Source organism: Arachis stenosperma, chromosome 7 (genome assembly GCF_014773155.1).
Source record: "Arachis stenosperma cultivar V10309 chromosome 7, arast.V10309.gnm1.PFL2, whole genome shotgun sequence".
Classification (NCBI taxonomy): domain Eukaryota; kingdom Viridiplantae; phylum Streptophyta; class Magnoliopsida; order Fabales; family Fabaceae; genus Arachis; species Arachis stenosperma.
The window spans coordinates 65,720,971-65,738,213 of record NC_080383.1 but is presented as its reverse complement, the minus strand read 5'-3'; the positions used below and the strand labels follow the sequence as shown (position 1 = coordinate 65,738,213).

Here is a 17,243-nt window from a genome sequence, read left to right as displayed (position 1 = left end):
TACTAATTCTTCTTCTATTTAAAATTCCTGTTCTATAATATTATTTTCTTGAGCCATTTTTAATTGTTTAAAAAGCATTGTAACTTCTTCTAATTTTTCTTCAATATTCATAATTTTAGTGGTGATTTTACTTTTAAATCTTCTAATTTACTTTTTTCCATTGGGTGACACTTTTTTTTGTGAAGAGTTACCACTTTTAAAAAATAACAATCTACTACAAGGCTAATAACGCTATCCCGTTAATAAATTAACTGCTGGTCCCCATTTTTTATTTTTCGGCAACTTCGGCAGCAAACTAAAGGCACGGGAGAATTCGCTTTTTAACTTTTTATATGTCCGGAAATTGTCTCCTATATATCATGTTTAAACATAGCACAAAACCAATCTCAACTCTCGACAAGTGTCATCTATAGGTGTAGAAGAAATTTTCTATCTACACCATAGCACTCGCCATGTATTTTTGGTAAGAATTTAGTGTTGTTAAATCTGCTCTTTGAATTAGAAGACCAATCTCTTACAACATTAGAAAAGAATGACTTGCACTACAGTTGTCAGTTAAGTCACTGTATCTTCACTAACTAAATTTCCAATCTGATCCCACTCTTTGTTCTAGAGAAAAATTTTGCAAAACCATTTCGACTCTTCTCAGAACCGACATGGTTTGGTGTGAGGGCAGCCAAAGAAGTTGATGAAGATGACAAAGGCTGCAAGCTTTCTTCGTTTTTGTTTAAGGATTGGCCAGAGCTCCCAACAGCCAACCCTGAAATATTGGAATCTCTTTTCGGTGAAAATGTGTCGTTCGAATGCAGCTTCCATAACTCGCCACTGGCTTGAGCAACAAGCGACGGACTTGCTGGAATGCTAGCAGTGTCAATAAAGAAATCTTCCAGTGTAGCTAGGGATTTTAACTGGTTCCCCAGGGAAGCTATTGTTTTCTGGCACTCCGCAAGCTTTCCGGCAGCCAGAGCTAGATCCTCCTGACATAGCAGAGATCATATACATTATATGAGTTGGCCAGAATTTGAAAGTCTTAGATAGACACCATTCCATCACCTCAAACTTACACATATTCACAATAAAAGTGATTTTATTATGAGTTAGTGTTCAAGAACTTACTCGCATATATATATATATATATATATATAACTACTTCCTCCAAGTTATGTAAAAGTTTTGCTAGGGAGTGTCCATAGAACTTGTTATGGAGCTAAAGTGGAATATTTTATAAAGAAAATGAAAAGTTTAAGTTTCTAATCCATTGAATGAATTAAGCTCTTCAATTTTTCCACTTTTGGCTCCTCCGTTAGCAAAAATTAAACAATGTGCCGAGTGCACAAGCCTCCCCACCAACCTTGTGAGGTTTGGAGAGGGTAGTTGACCTCAAGATGCAATAACCTTACGGTTGTGGCACCTCCGAGGTTCACCAGCTATTTTTAGATAATAGAAAATTAAGAGTAGTAATGATGACCAACCTGCTTTATCTTCTTTTCTGCATAAAAGCTACTTGTTGATCTAAGTATCTCTTCCTGCTTCTTGCTTTCTAGCTCTTCCTTCAAATCCTTAAATTTCATTGCAATTTCTTCCGACACAGCTCTTTCGTTATCTACCTCTGCTTCTAATAAGTCAAGCTTTGCAGATTTGGATTTTAGCTCTTCCTCCAAGTCCTTACACTTGGTCATGATTTTATCTGAAGCAACCCTCTCCTTATTAACCTCTGCTTCTAATATGTCAACATCTGCAGATTTAGATTTTAACTTTTCCTCCAAATCCTTACACTTGGTCACCATTTTATCAGATGCAATCCTCTCCTTATTAACCTCTGCTTCTAATACGTCAACCTCTGCAAATTTGGTTTGTAGCTCTTGTTCCAACACCTTACACTTCATCGCAATTTCTTCCGACGCGGCCCTCTCCTTATCTACCTCTGCTTCTAATACATCAACCTTTGCTGATAATGTTTGAGCTTCTGCCTCCATGCTAATCAGGTAATTTTCTATCATTTCTTTTGATTTGTAGGCATTTTCAAGTTCCTCTTGCAACTCCTCCACTTTCTTTTCTGTGTAACTCATCTGACGCTGCGACTCCTTAATAGACTCTTCACTTTTCATCAAAGCCATCTCTAGTTCAGCTTTTTCCAATTCAACCTTCTCTAACTTCTCTCTTAGTTCATCCATTTGTTTATTCATGATCTCAAACTGTGCTCCGGGAGAGCTTTTTTCAATAATGCAGTGATTGTCAACAACTGACTCCTGGACATGGCTTTCATTCTTGGTCTCAGGCAATGCAACAAGTCGTTCCATTTCAAGAAAATCATCCATGAGATCAAGTTTAACAGAATTGGTTGGAGTTTGTCGGGACATTTCATTCTTAAACTGATCAAGCTCGACTATTAATGCAGATGCCCATGAATCAGAACAACTCGGCTCACACTTGTTCGGGTCTGAGCAGGTTGTCTTGTGGGTATCAATCTCAACTGCATTAAGTTGCTCCCCACTGTCTGATTGACTGTCTGTGAAAGACTCAACACAAAATGAGGATGAAACAGCAGATTTATGATCATTAACTACAGAAGCTCTTGAAGCAATGCTCTTCAGTCTCCGGCACTCAGCCTCCAGCTTGGCTATTTTCTTGATGCTTTCTAAGTGTTGCTTGCTAGCTGTCTCAGCAGCTTGAGTACTTAAATCTCTCTCAATTGTCCTCATTTCCAGCTCTTCCGATTGAGCCAAGAGTTCCTGCCGGAGAGCCATGTTCTCTTTCTCCAAAAGCTCAACCTTGTGACACAATTCAAGATCAACAGAAGATTTGGCATTACAAGCCTCTAATTTGCTCTGGAGCTCAGAAACTCTTCTCTGAAGTTTAATTTTGGCCAATTCCAAGTCACAAGTCCGCTGTTCTATTGCATCACCTATATTCTCTTCCTGCTTTTCTCTTGTCTGTCTTAGCTGCCTAACACACTCCTTAAGTGCACCATCAAGATGGGTGACTCGATCTTCAAGAGTGGAACTCTTGTGAGTTGCTGCTTCAAGTTGCTTCTTCAAAAATGACACTTCATTTTCAGCCTTTTCCCAGCCTAAAAAAAATCAAATTAAAAGAGAATCCAAAAGCAGGAGGAAGAGAAGAGAGGGAATACCAAGAAACAATAATAGGAAATTTTTTTTTTTATTGGTGTCTACATGTAAGTCTTTACATGTGCCGCTTAATCTATATACCATTCCGATTGAAATTTAACCTTGATTCCGAAAAGTCCTTCAATCCTAATCCTCCAACGTGAAGAGGGAATTATTGTTAAATTTGCTGCTAATTTAGCAGCTGCTGAATTGTTTTGTAGGCACAAGGCATACAACAATGCATATCTAAAAGCCAAGGATGGAATGGTAATCGAACAATATTTTATATTCATCTGTTATTTATAAAATTACTCCAATGTAATAGAGGAATATCTACTTATCACTAATTGTACCTGCAATGGCTTCTTCAGCAACTTTCGCATGCTGCTTAACCAAATCTTCTTTGGTATTGACATTGACGAGTGCTGCAGATAGCTTCTTCGACATAAGATAACCTTCCTCTACATTTTTTATATTTTCATTTTCTCCATGTTCATCTTTCTCTAGCAAACCATCGTTCATCATACCTGCAGTAGATAGAGGTTTTGAAGTTTCTACAGGCAATTGTTCATTAGAAAATGAACAATTTGCATCATTTGCCCAGGCGGCGGTTTTTGAGGTGACAGCAGGGGACAGGCTACTTCCATTTGGAGATTCCTTCGATCCTTCCTGCTTTCAACAATGCAAAATTATTAGAATTACCAGAATAAAGGAAAAAAATTTAAACAAACTTTATTCTCTATGTGAATTTAGTTTAATTTAATATATCAAGATGGCATTACATGCCCGAAACAATCATGATAAAAATCTACTCATAGTAGATGAAAGGCATAAATAAATTATATGATAGTATAGAGCATATTCAATGAACTCAACATATATCAAAATGGGGCTATATACTGGCTACTATATATACTGGCTGCAAAATGAGAACATAGTTTCAAATAAGTGAGCATGGCTACATCAAACCTGAATCATCAATGAGCGATGCCTTCAAGTGATTTATTCAAACAAATCATGTCAAAATTAAAAATGAAATAAACAATTAGGTACCTGAAGATTTCAACTCAAGACTAATTAGCCCCCGAAGAAAAAACCGTACCAGTTTCGTCCTCCACGATAGTAAACGGTAGACACGTTATGTCCTTCTATCAATTCATCACGTAAAACTTAACGGTGGTGCTTATATGTACCGTTAACTACTGTGACGTGTCTATTTATGAAAAATTGTTATGTAGATAATGATTTTTGGAGAGAAACTTCACCAATTTTAGTAGGATTCGTGATATATAAAGAGCAGTTGATAAAGGTTATATATGGAAATTCAAAAGATAATGAATGTTTTACTGTCCAAAACTTTTCATGCTCATGTGACAGCAACAGGACATGCACCACTATAGATAATGAAATACATGGGCAACTCCGTTTCGTTTTGCACTATCCATTCACGAAAGAACATACATGTCCGCCATTTACTATCGTGGAAGACCTAATTGGTAATTTTTTTATCTTCAAGGACTAATTAGTTCTAGGTCGAAATCTTCGAGGATCTAATTGTCACTTTACTCAATAAATAATTTTAAAGTAAACACCCAATTTGGTCCCAAAGAATTTTAGATTAGACACTTTAGTCTTCAACAAATTTTTATTTTTTAAAGGACCCTGAGGATTCCTCTCATTGGACAGATTAGTCCCAGAATCGCTTTGAATCAATTTTTCAATATGCATATTAGACAAATAAGTTCCTAACAAATATTATTATAAGACAATCAGGTCCTCAAAAAATACACTTCAATTCAAAATGACACAGACCAATCTGTCCGACAAAAGTAATTCATGAGGACTTTCAAAGAATAAAAATTTGTTGGGGACCAAAATGTCTAATCTGAAATTCCTTATGGATCAATTTGGTTAATTATATGTAATTTTTATCTTTTGAGCTTGGGAGTTAGGAACAGAACTACAGAAAGCCAAAAAATCATCACCTTGAGTTAATTTATTTCCCCATGGCTACACTTAAAGCATAAATTTAAAGGGAACAATTAGTTGTGCCACCGGGCTTTAGTTCAAAAACTTTCTTGAAGGAATCACTTTTTGTCACATGAGGTTACACAAAACAAGAGACAGAAAAGCACAACCACTGAAAAGCTCTGTTAGCATTCCACTAAGTGGAATGATTAAACTCATGCAATAAGGTAACAAGCAAGGAATCTCAAGTTTACCATACAAGAAAGGAACCAAATAGGAATCTAAACATTGTAATCAGCTTATGAGACATCAAAAAGGAACCAAACTCTAAACACAAACCTCAGAATGAGATGATGCTGATCCTGAGCTATCGGTTTCGCCAGGACCCTTCTCGGAAGAGTTATGTTTCCATAACCATCTCTTCTTATCCATCAATGGGTCCAACAATCTAAGTATCTAACGTTAGGTTGAAAATTGCAGCGAATTTATCTGCAGCCATGAATTGCAGGCATTATAAAGAGGAAATAAATATGAACAAGCAAGAGCTCGAAAAGTTTTCCAGCTTGTCAAAGAACATAGACTTCTATACAAACCAAGGAAACAAACACACTTAATATATTCAGCAATCTCATTAATTTGAAAACATTTAAAACACAAATTTTATAAGAATGAAAGAATAAACCTTAGTTTTTCATTAAAAAAATAAAAGAAGAAGAACAAGAAGAAGAAAACATTTAAAACACAAATTTTATAAAAATGAACCTTAGATTTTTCATAAAATAAAATCAAAGAAGAAGAAGAAGAAGAAGAAGAAGAAGAAGAAGAAGAAGAAGAAGAAGAAGAAGAAGAAGAAGAAGAAGAAGAAGAAGAAATCCTGTACCTCCGTTATCATGGGCAAGATTCCCCCACTGTTCTTGAAACACCATGGAAACCCCAATTTCATTTGTTTCTCCTCCTTCTTCTTTTTTCTTTTCATTCAAAGCATTTTATAAAATTCAAAACCGAATAGCACCATTTGTAGAAAATTTACAGAACCCAACGTAATGAAACAGTAGCCTGATGCAGAGAATAGGGGTAAAAAAAAAATAAGACCCTAACTTGATGTAGCCATTTCAGCTCTATGAACTGAAGTGGCTTCAAGCCTTCAAACATTACCCAAAAAATAAAATCTGCAGTGACTTTTTTTTTTTAAAATAAATAAATAAATAGCACAACACCACAACTACATAAGTATATAGCAGCTAGAAGAAAAAACAAGAGAGTAACAAACAAAATGAAATTGAAAAGCCAGCAAAAAGAGGTAGTCAAATCAAATACCTCTGATTGAGGCCAACTCAACGAAATAATATATGGAGGCTAGAAGAGAATAGACGAGATTTATTTTATTTAAGCGTGTAGAAGCAAAGAAACAAAGGTAGTTAATGACAACAATAAAATAATTGTAATTAATTTCTAATAATAATTAAATGGGGAAGCAGAAAATCTGTAGTTTGTCAGTAACGGTAGAGCATTCCATTCAAAATGGCAGCTGCCTCTGAAACGGTGGAATAGAAAGCAGATACATGGATGGAATTTAGAGGGAGTTTTCTTCTTTGTTTCTTTTGCATTTTTTTTTTTTTAATTAAAAGGGGTTTGATAAGAATACCTTAACAGGCTAAAACTTGAAATTTTTAAATAATTTTAGAGTAAATCACTAATAATTTTTCGAATTGTTAAATTACTGACAAATAAATCACTATCAAGTGTAATTATCCGTGCCATGCACGTGATAAGATTAAAATTATAATTTTAAATTATTTTTTTAAATTAATTTGAATGATAATAATTTAATTAATAAAAAAATAATATATTATGCATTTTTTTAGTTAGTGTTAATTGGATTAATTCTAAAATAATTATTAATCAATTTTAATAATCTACTTTCTTCAATAGATTATACATATATACTGAATGTGATCATAAATAATATAGAGATAGTTAAATCCACCAACAAATATATTGGCTATTATCACACTATAAAACAAATTAAATATAAAGACTATTAGCACTTATAAATCTATAAAATCACACGATCTTTGATTTATGCAAGGATTTGTTTATCAAATAAATTTAAAATATGAACAAAAAATATTTATAAAATGGAACTAGGATCACTTGAAAGAATCATGGAAAATAATCAACTTACCTTATTATTCATGAGAATCATTTCAATGGAAATACTTGCTAGTTGCTACAATTAGGTAAATTTATGCCATTATATTTTATTAACATTTATGATTAATTCAATAGAGATACTTACTTAATATATATGTTATCGACATTAATTATATGCCAATATTTTTAGGAAAGAGCTAAAAGAGGATATATATATATATATATATATATATATATATATATATATATATATATATATATATTATTGCTATATAGGAAGCATACATAAATTGCTACATTTTTTTATTATATTATACAACTTAAAATTATAGTATCGTGTTATTATTATTCTAGATACTTATTATAATTATATCAAATTTAATTATGACTCTAAATAAATAAAATAGATAACATTCAATATTATTTTTTTCTTTTTTATATTCAATATTTACTGTAAATATAAAAAGTAAAATAATTAATGAAAAATATGAGTAGAAAATAAAAAATATTAATCAAAATTCAATTTGTTATCTAATTAATCTTGTGTCCATACGATATAACTTTACGAAAATATTATGAATCACAACCTTTTTTATTCTACAAAAAAATACTATATGTAGCTTTTAGTAGTATAAAAATAATTATAAGAATTAATTATTAATATTGATATTAATCACAATTGATTATTGATACCCTAATTTTTTTAAAATATATTCTACTTTTTTAAAATATAATGCATGTACCATATAGACATTATTATTATTATTATTATTATTATTATTATTATTATTATTATTATTATTATCCACTAATTGATATCAATTAAATAGGTCACTATTAATGTGTGCATCAACTATCTCCTAATAAAATTATTGCACTTGAATAAGAATTAGAACTATATCAATTGGTATAATTAGAATGATTAAAAATATCGATTATTAATAAGTAATTTAATAACGCATTAAATATTGATTTGATATAATTATAATGAAAATATTTTCTTAAATTAATATAATCATGCATTATTCTTGAGCTAATTGTAATATAATTAGAATAAATTTATTTGACTAATAAAAAAGTAACATGTTATACATTGTTCGTTTTTTTAATCTAGTGTTAAGTATATCAACTCTAAAATAATTATTAATCAGTTTTAGTAATTTATTTTTTTTAATAAATCAAACATATATACTTAATGTAACCATAAATAACCTGGTAATACTTTCTACCAACAAATTTTTATATGTTGTTTTACCGTGAAATAAAAACATATCAAAATCAGCTTAAAATGAATAACAAATTATTAGAGAATTCTAATGCACAAAATTCTCTAATAAATAATAAATAATTTAAAACTACAAATATTTATTTAATACACTATATATGCTAATACTAAGAGTATTTTCTAAAAAGATATATTCGTAAATAGATATAATATGATTACCAATATAACATAAACAAATATGTTAAATAAAAAGTTAAATCAATATGATTCCCATGCTAATGTCTTTATTAAATTTTGCAAATTAGAGAATAAATATGTATTCAGTTGTTTGGTGATCACATAAATAATTAAATAATTGAGTTGTAAATTGATCTCAAAGTGTGTAGCTTATTTTTTTTCATTTCTAAATAAAAGCAAGAATTAAGTGAAATAAGTAGTAATATATAATGAAAAAGATAAAATATTTTGCATATGTATAGATAATTGTTACAAAATAAAATCTTATTGTGAAATATTAAAATTTCACATACTCCAAATCATGAAGATCAACCACAATATAATGGTCACTTCTTCCTATTTTTGATCATGATATATATAAGCTCTTCTTTTTCAGTCAAGAGTCCAATAACATTTAATTGAAAAAAAATGAATTAAAAGTATTAAATTAAGGAAAAATAAATAAATAACATAATAAATTACAATTAAAATTTTTTTACCAATTTATTTTATAATAATTTGATTAATTTTACCTATATATATTTGTTGGTAATAGTTAAATCCACCAACAAATATATTGGCTATTATCACACTATAAAATAAATTAAATATAAAGGCTATTAGCACTTATAAATCTATAAAATCGCACTATTTTTATTCGTGCAAGGGTTTACTTATCAAATAAACTTAAAATATGAACAAAAAATATTTATAAAATGGACCTAGCATCACTTGAAAGAATCATGAAAAATAATCAACTTATCTTATTATCCATGAGAACCATTTCTATATAAATCGTCTTATTCTTGTCAAATTTAGATAGGACTTTTCATAACCTTATATAAATTTTGTTAAATAATTCTATATATATATTACGGTAGTTCTTCTTAATATATATACATATACATAAATAATTCTATACATATACATAAATAAAAAAATATATGAATTATATTTTGTTAAATTCTATGTTACTGATTATTAAAAATATTTAAATTATATATATTAATTTTTTATTATAATTATTTCGTTATATATATATGATTATTTTTTATTCTAAAATCGTGCAATAATTTTTTATTTTTTATATCCATATATATTCGTCAATTCCGACCCCATTCAAACGCATATTAACAGTTTTTTTTCTAATAGTGATGTTTTAATTTTTTATTTTTTTTTCCACGTATCTTTCTTTTTTTAAAATAGTGATGTTTTAATATTTATTTTTTTAAATATATTTTTCTTAATAATTACATTACTAATATGAAATATAAAAAGGAAAAAAAGTGATACATATATCCAAGAAAGAAAATAAACTTAAAAATTAGAAAAAAAAGAAATTTTATATTAAAAAATATAAAAATAATATATTCAAAAAAAATAGTCGTAATATATAAATTGAGTCAACAATTTAAATTTTTCTAAAACTAATTTAATCAAATACCAATATTAGAAATATATTACTTAAATAATATTTAATATATTCTAATCCTTAGACACGTATAGATTAGAGTCATTCTTGTAACGACAACCAATTGAAACAACATCGTAAGTTCAAACATTTAGAATTTGTGGAAATTCAGACCATTCCATTGTTCTTTGAAAGCCTTCTGTATCCCTGATAGAGTTGAATCGCAATTCCTCTTATGGAAAAAGAGTTAAGGAGATGGTTTTGATGTATTGGAGACCAAAAATCGGAAGTCACTATTTATATCTGAGTGTGACACCCATTAAACCCGAAATGCCAAATAAAATAGTATCTTTGGTTTTATTCTCATTTAATTTTAAATAAAAAATAATAATGACTTATTTAATTCAACATTTATGATAATAAATGAGATGAGTATTATATAAGTCATTTAATGTAAAATAACTTAATTTACGATTATAATTAATATATGTATTGCCTATAAATAGATTAAAAAAATGATTTCGTAATAAAATAATCATTTAATTTGAATTATAATTAATTGATTGATAGAAATTATAATAAATTATATGATATTTAAATAATTAATCAAATTAATGAGTTAATATCATTAATTTATTATAATAAATTAAATTTAATGAGTTAAAAGAAATAAATAAAAAAACACCATAAAAAATATGCCACAACAGTTTTATCATTAAGTGCAAAAATTTAATTTTTATATAATAGAATAGATATTTACAGATTATTATATTAAACACAGACTAAAAAAAACACACTAAACAAAATAAAAACATCAATGGTATAATATAACTTAAAAAATCACTTAAATTAAAAAAGAACCTTGATGAATTATAGTAAATCTATATATGAGAAGTAAAAGTAAAATAAACAATTAAAAATAAAGTAAAAAGAGTAATTAAAAAAAGTAAAAGAAGATAGAAAAGATAATGTGAGGAGTAGATAAAATTGCAAATTGCAAATTGGTCCCTACACTTTCAGTGAAATTACAAATTGGTCCATACAGTTTAAAAGTTTGTAATTGGGTCCCTGAAGTAAATTAAAATTTGTAATTGGGTCCCCACTAACGTTTAGCGTGAATAGAGACGTTAAATGTTGTTATTTTACCAGAATGCCCTTATCTCATAACGTTCTTAAGAGTCAGAGTGAAAGAGAAGATGACGATCTCTCACAGCGTTCCTCCAGTATCTGTATCCCTTTGTTAGGGGTGAAGAAGGGTTTCTTCGAGCTGTGATGGAGTCAACCCAGTTGTCCGAAGGAAGCTCAACATCTAGGAGTATGAACAAGAGAAGACATCGATGCTTCTGTGGGGAAGAGATGGTGGTGCTCTCGTCGTCGTCAATGAACAGCCCAGGTAGGAGATTTGTTGCTTGTTGTAAATTACCAAAGTGTAATTTTTTTGAGTGGATTGATAGAGAGGAAGAGGTGATGGGAAAGGGGAGAAGGACTCACTGCTTTTGTGGAGATCTGCTGAAACTCCGAACCTCCAGTACTGTGATGAACCCAAATAGAAGATTTATATCCTGTCCCACTAGAAGATGCAAGTTTTTTGAATGGATTGATGAAGAAGACATGGCTGGGGCTCAATCTCAATGCACCCAACACAGATCTCAAACGGAGGGATGCTCAAAGCATGGTGGAGATTTTATAAGGTTGTATGAATGTATGAATGCTGCACTACTAAAGGCACAAGAAAGAAAGATAGATAGATTACATATAGAGATAGGACGCATGGAAGCAAGTCTAGGAAGATTGCGTTCTGATTTTACATTGCTACAACAACAAAATGGCAGAGTAGAGAGTGACATGAAGAAGCAGAAACAATTGCAGAAGATGATATTGAGTTGTGTGTTGGTTGTAATATTTGCAGTGTATTGGTTTAACTAAGTTTGATGAGATAGGAGAAAAAATGTATCTGCAGTGTTTTGGTTGTAATATTTGCAGTGTATTGGTTTAACTAAGTTTGATGAGATAGGAGAAAAATTGTGCTTGCAGTGCATTTGAATAGTGTTTAGTGTTGAATGTAATCATCTATTTTTTATCAATGACAAGTGAATCTGAAAAATTATTTGCATTCATTTGGTCCCATAGCAGAAAGCTCTAGTAGACATAATATAGAGTAAAGTAGTTAACATTCATATTAATTAATAGTCAATGTGGTCCCTCCAAAACAGCTAGCCACATGCCCAATATAACAAAAGCAACAAAACAAAACAAAAGTGGTTCATAATCCACTGACAGTACATGGACATAGGATACAATAAAGTTCACAGTCACAGCCAAAAAACTAATACCACCAAGTCCTAATTACTTAAAAAAACTAATCTTCTGTGAGGTCTACGGTTTCAATTGGTCCAGATTTTGCCTTCCTCACACCTATCTTAAGTCTCCCACTGCGCCTCACACCAAAAATTTTTGTCTTAGGTAGTGGTGGAGCTGTGGACCTTGTTGGAGCTGGTGCAGGTTGTGGTGGATCTGCTGGAAGAGGCACTGGTGGAGCTGTGAAAGTTGTTGGGTCTGGTGGAGGTAATGGTGGAGCTGGTGCAGTCACTGGTGGAGGCAGTGGTGGAGCTGGTGCAGTCACTGGTGGAGGTAGTGGTGGATCTAGTGCATTCACTAGTGGAGGCAGTGGTGGAGCCGGAGCAGTCACTGGTGGTGCAGAAGGAGTAGCATCTCTAGATTTTCCAGGCCTGGATCCTCCTCTACCACGTCCCCTTCCCCTTCCTCTTTGGCTAACACTAGCAGATCTAGTGGTGGAGGTTGCAACAGTAGCAGGAGCAGGGGCACTACCCTGAGGAGCAGCAGTTTCAGATCCAGGGTTATTTCCTGAAGAGAAGAACACACATGATTAGTGATAGAGTACAAGACTACCAAACTATGAGGAAGCCAAGAAATAAAGGTAGATACCTGTTATGTCTGGATTGGGACAATGTCTCCTATTGTGTCCATATTGGCCACAGTTGCTGCAGGTAACTGATGTTCCACTCCTTCTTAGTTTTGTTTGTGATCTATCCTCATCGTGCTCTCTAATTCTTACTCTCCTAGGTCTTCCAGGCTTGACTCTGAAGATTGGAGGTCTAATTGTCTCAAGTTCGACCTTTGGCCACATATTTTCACCATTAATTGGATTGAGTGTTGTCCCATAGCATGCCATATATGCTGCTGGTGTGTAATAGTTACTGCAGTAGTCCTCAGGGTTGTCTCCTTTCATGAATATTGCAGAACAAGCATGCATACAAGGCATGCCAGCCAACCCCCAGAACCTACAACTACATGAACCGGCCAGTAAATCCACCACAAACCTCTCTTGAATCATCCTATTTTTATGTGAAACCTCATACTTTAAATCCCCAGCCCACCTAGGTTGCCATTCCATGGACTTTCTACATATGATGTCTAACCTCTTTCTAGGCTTAGGCAGTATTTTTCCCATGAACTTAGCTCCCTTTTTCTTCTTCTCAGCAAACCTCCCCATCCAATAACATCTAATCCATTCAAACATTGTCAAAATGGGCTTGTCACGAGCTTCCAGAATTCGTCCATTAAAAGCCTCAGATATGTTGTTCATTAGCATATCACTCTTGGCATATGGAGTGAAGTGAGATTTAGTCCATACCTTAGGATCCAGGGCTGCCAACTTGTCATAACACTCTTTATTTACCTCTTTCAAACGATCCATCCTTCTATTCCACTCCTCCATATAAGTTGCCTTAGCAGTAGAAAGTATCAAGTCCCTTAAAACTGTTCCCCCACTGACAAACTCCAATTTGACGGTTTATCTTGTATTGAATTTAGGGGATTTTATCACCTTTTACCCACATTTATTCAATGAAATAGCATGGTTTTGTATATTCTCCCTTATTTGTGCTTAGATGTGAAAACATGCTTTTTAGGACTTAAAATAGCTAAATTTAATTCTCCTTGATTCCATTAGATGCCTTGATATGTTTGCTAAGTGATTTCAGATTTAGAAGGCAAAGATTGGATCAAGGGAATGAAGAAAGAAGCATGAAAAGTTGGAGAACTCATGAAGAAATGAAAGAACCGGAAAGCTGTCAAGCCGACCTCTTCGTACTTAAACGACCATAACTTGAGCTACAGAGGTCCAAATGATGCGGTTCCAGTTGGGTTAGAAAGCTAACATCCGGGGCTTCGAAACGATATAAGATTTGTCATAGTTGCTACACGTATGGTGGCGCGCACGCGCACGGTACGCGCACGCGCCGTTGCTGCCACCTAGTTCACTTAAAGCAACATGTGGCCAGCGATTTTAGAAGCCTTGTGGGCCCAATCCAACTCATTTCTGATGCTATTTAAGCCAAGGATTGAAGGAGAATCAACATACTTCTCATACTTTCATACTTTTCATACTTTACAAGTTAGTTACCATTAGTTTAGTTTAGTAGTTAGAGTTAGTTTCTAGAGAGAGAAGCTCTCACTTCTCTCTAGAATTAGGATTAGGATTAGGTTTTAATCTTTGCCTTCTTCTACTTCTACATTTCAATTCTTTGTTGTTAGATTCATCTTCTTCTACTCTTTTGTTGTAATTTCCTTTATGTTGTTCTTACATTTTGTTGTAGATCTAGTATTGTTCCCTCTACATTCTTTCAATTCAATAAGAGGTAATTCATAATAATTGTTCTTCTTTGCTTTTCCATTGTTAATCTCTTGCCTTTGTAGTTAGATCTCTCTTTAATTCTTGCAATTTATGTTGTTTACTTTTATTGCACTCTATGTGTTTGTTAAAATGTCTCTTTTAGTTTTAGTGTAGATTTTGTTCCTCTTGGCCTAGGTAGAGTAATTAGTGACACTTGAGTTATCTAATTCCTTTGTTGATTGATAATTGGAGAGATTGCTAATTAGTTTGGAGTGCACTAAAGCTAGTCTTTCCTTGGGAGTTGGCTAGGACTTGTGGCTCAAGTCAATTCATCCACTTGACTTTCCTTTCTTTAGTAAGGGTTAACTAAGTGGTAGCAATGAACAATTCTCATCACAATTGAGAAGGATAACTAGGATAGGACTTCTAGTTCTCATATCTTGCCAAGAGCTTTGTTAGTTGTTAGTTTATTTTCTTTGCCATTTACATTTCTTGTCCAAAAGCTTAAAAACCCCAAATATAATTCACAACCAATAACAAGACACTTCATTACAATTCCTAGGGAGAACGACCCGAGGTTCAATACTTCGGTTTATAAATTTAGGGGTTTGTTACTTGTGACAAACAATCTTTTGTATGAAAGGATTATTGTTGGTTTAGAAACTATACTTGCAACGAGACTTCATTTGTGAAATTCTAAACCGTCAAAAATCCAATCGTCACCCACCAAAAGCCTTCTTACAGTTGGCATAGAGATGTCGGAGGCAAAACCGCTGCTCCACTCCCGGAAGCATTTCATGAAATACTTGAAGCAGCCCCTGCCAAGTGGTCAATGGTCAGCTGAAGTAAGATTAAAATTCACAGAAATTAATAAAACTGAGTTCATAGAAAACTACAATTAATATCTTGCCTTTTGTTGGTCTGACATAAAGACCCATTTCTTATTTGTCAACTCTCCAATGTCATGAAGTAGCAAGTCCAAGAACCAGGCCCATGAATCCTTAGTCTCTGCCTCTACTGCTGCAACTGCTAGGGGAAAATAGTTATCATTGGGATCTCTACCCACAGCAACCAACAATTGTTGTCCATGATCACCCTTCAGATGGCAACCATCAAGTCCAATAATAGGCCTACAAGCAGCCAGGAATCCTTTCTTCACAGCATCAAGACACATGTACATTCGTACAAACCTTGGTAGGATTGTTGGAGAGGGTCTATCCAACTTCAGCTTCAATGTCGATCCTGGGTTTGCTCTTAAGACCTCTGCACAATAGTCTCTGATCCTCCCATATTGCTGCACTGCCTTCCCATGCACCACTTTCCTTGCCTTTCTTCTTGCCCAGTAAGCTTTCCACACAGATATATTTGCCATGTATTTTTCTTGAATAGTTTGAATTACAGTCCCCAGCTTCATATCTTCTCCTCTACTTATGTTATTAGTAATTTTTTTAGCAATCCAATTGCTGGACGCAAGACGGCCACTGTAGTTCCTCCCACAAGTGTGCTTACTGTTCAATGTCTTCAGCCTAACACATCCAGATTTTCCTACTTTACTTGCAAATGCCATCCATGGACACTCTCCCCTAAACCCTTGCATTTGACTCTGCATCTAACCTGATCGTTCTTGACATATCTAATGTCCCGTCCATTCAACAATGCATGTTCCTTGATAGCCTCCTTAAACTCAGCAATAGATTTAAACTCAGTCCCCAGCCGAAACTCATAATCAACACTCATGTCAGCTTCATTATATCTAGGATACCTCTTTCTTCTTACGGGCTCATCAGAATCTCCATCATAGCTGTCCAATGACTCTGTATCATAACCCGAAGAAATATCACCAACATCAATTTCTGCTCCATCTTCAGTCACCCCTCCTGTGTTATTTTCAACACCAACTCCCACATCAACATTATTAGCATCTGTTCCTAATGAGCCACTGTTACCTCCGAAGGCATTTGGATGCTGACCTTGTTGGTTTTCTTTTTCAACATTAAAGCCAAAATGATCCTCATGATCACCATCGTCCGCACTGTCATCAAATCTGTTATCTTCGCTTGAAGACTCTGATTGACTTACCACTTCTACTTCAACTAAATCATTAGCACTGTACTCACCATCAGAGGGTATATAGTCTTCATCAATTGAGGTTATCTCAACCCCATTTCCTTGTCTACATCCACTAACTGCATACACATGGCAGTGTTTAATCTCTTGTTCCACTACATACTTACCCATTCTCATTGCATCTCCATCAGACTTCAACTCCCTAAGACCATCCTTCAATGCAACTCCAGGTTCGTTCCACCAGATTTTAGCATTGCCTGTGTATCCAACTTCTTTCAGCGCTGCAACAATTTCTTGTAACGACCACTCATCTAACTCAAACTGCAACCCTTCCACTACCATCCCACCAAGGTATTCTTTTCCTCCTTTCCTGCTAACCATCTGACCACCATGGTAGAGATCGAGAGTAAACACAGAATCTCCCATCACTACCAACAAAAATAAAAAAATAGATTCATT

At 33.0% G+C, this 17,243-nt stretch overlaps 1 protein-coding gene across 1 annotated transcript; it reads right to left on the bottom strand.

The window, feature by feature from the left end:
- Positions 1-322: 322 nt before the first annotated feature.
- On the bottom strand, positions 323-6,469 carry LOC130941280 (filament-like plant protein). The gene is made up of 6 exons (XM_057869718.1): positions 6,393-6,469; positions 5,956-6,131; positions 5,415-5,564; positions 3,461-3,776; positions 1,473-3,070; positions 323-977 (listed from the first exon to the last, which is right to left on the bottom strand). The coding sequence occupies exons 3-6, from the start codon at positions 5,505-5,507 to the stop codon at positions 579-581; spliced, it is 2,406 nt and encodes an 801-aa protein (XP_057725701.1). The 5' UTR covers positions 5,508-5,564; positions 5,956-6,131; positions 6,393-6,469; the 3' UTR covers positions 323-578.
- Between the last annotated feature and the right edge of the window lie 10,774 nt (positions 6,470-17,243).

Excerpts from the sequence above, each read along its gene's own strand:
- LOC130941280 (XM_057869718.1), bottom strand. The coding sequence starts at position 5,507 with ATGGATAAGAAGAGATGGTTATGGAAACATAACTCTTCCGAGAAGGGT. Across the intron at positions 3,777-5,414 it reads CAGCATCATCTCATTCTGAG|GAAGGATCGAAGGAATCTCC; the intron begins GTTTGTGTTTAG and ends TGTTGAAAGCAG. Across the intron at positions 3,071-3,460 it reads TGCTGAAGAAGCCATTGCAG|GCTGGGAAAAGGCTGAAAAT; the intron begins GTACAATTAGTG and ends GATTTTTTTTAG.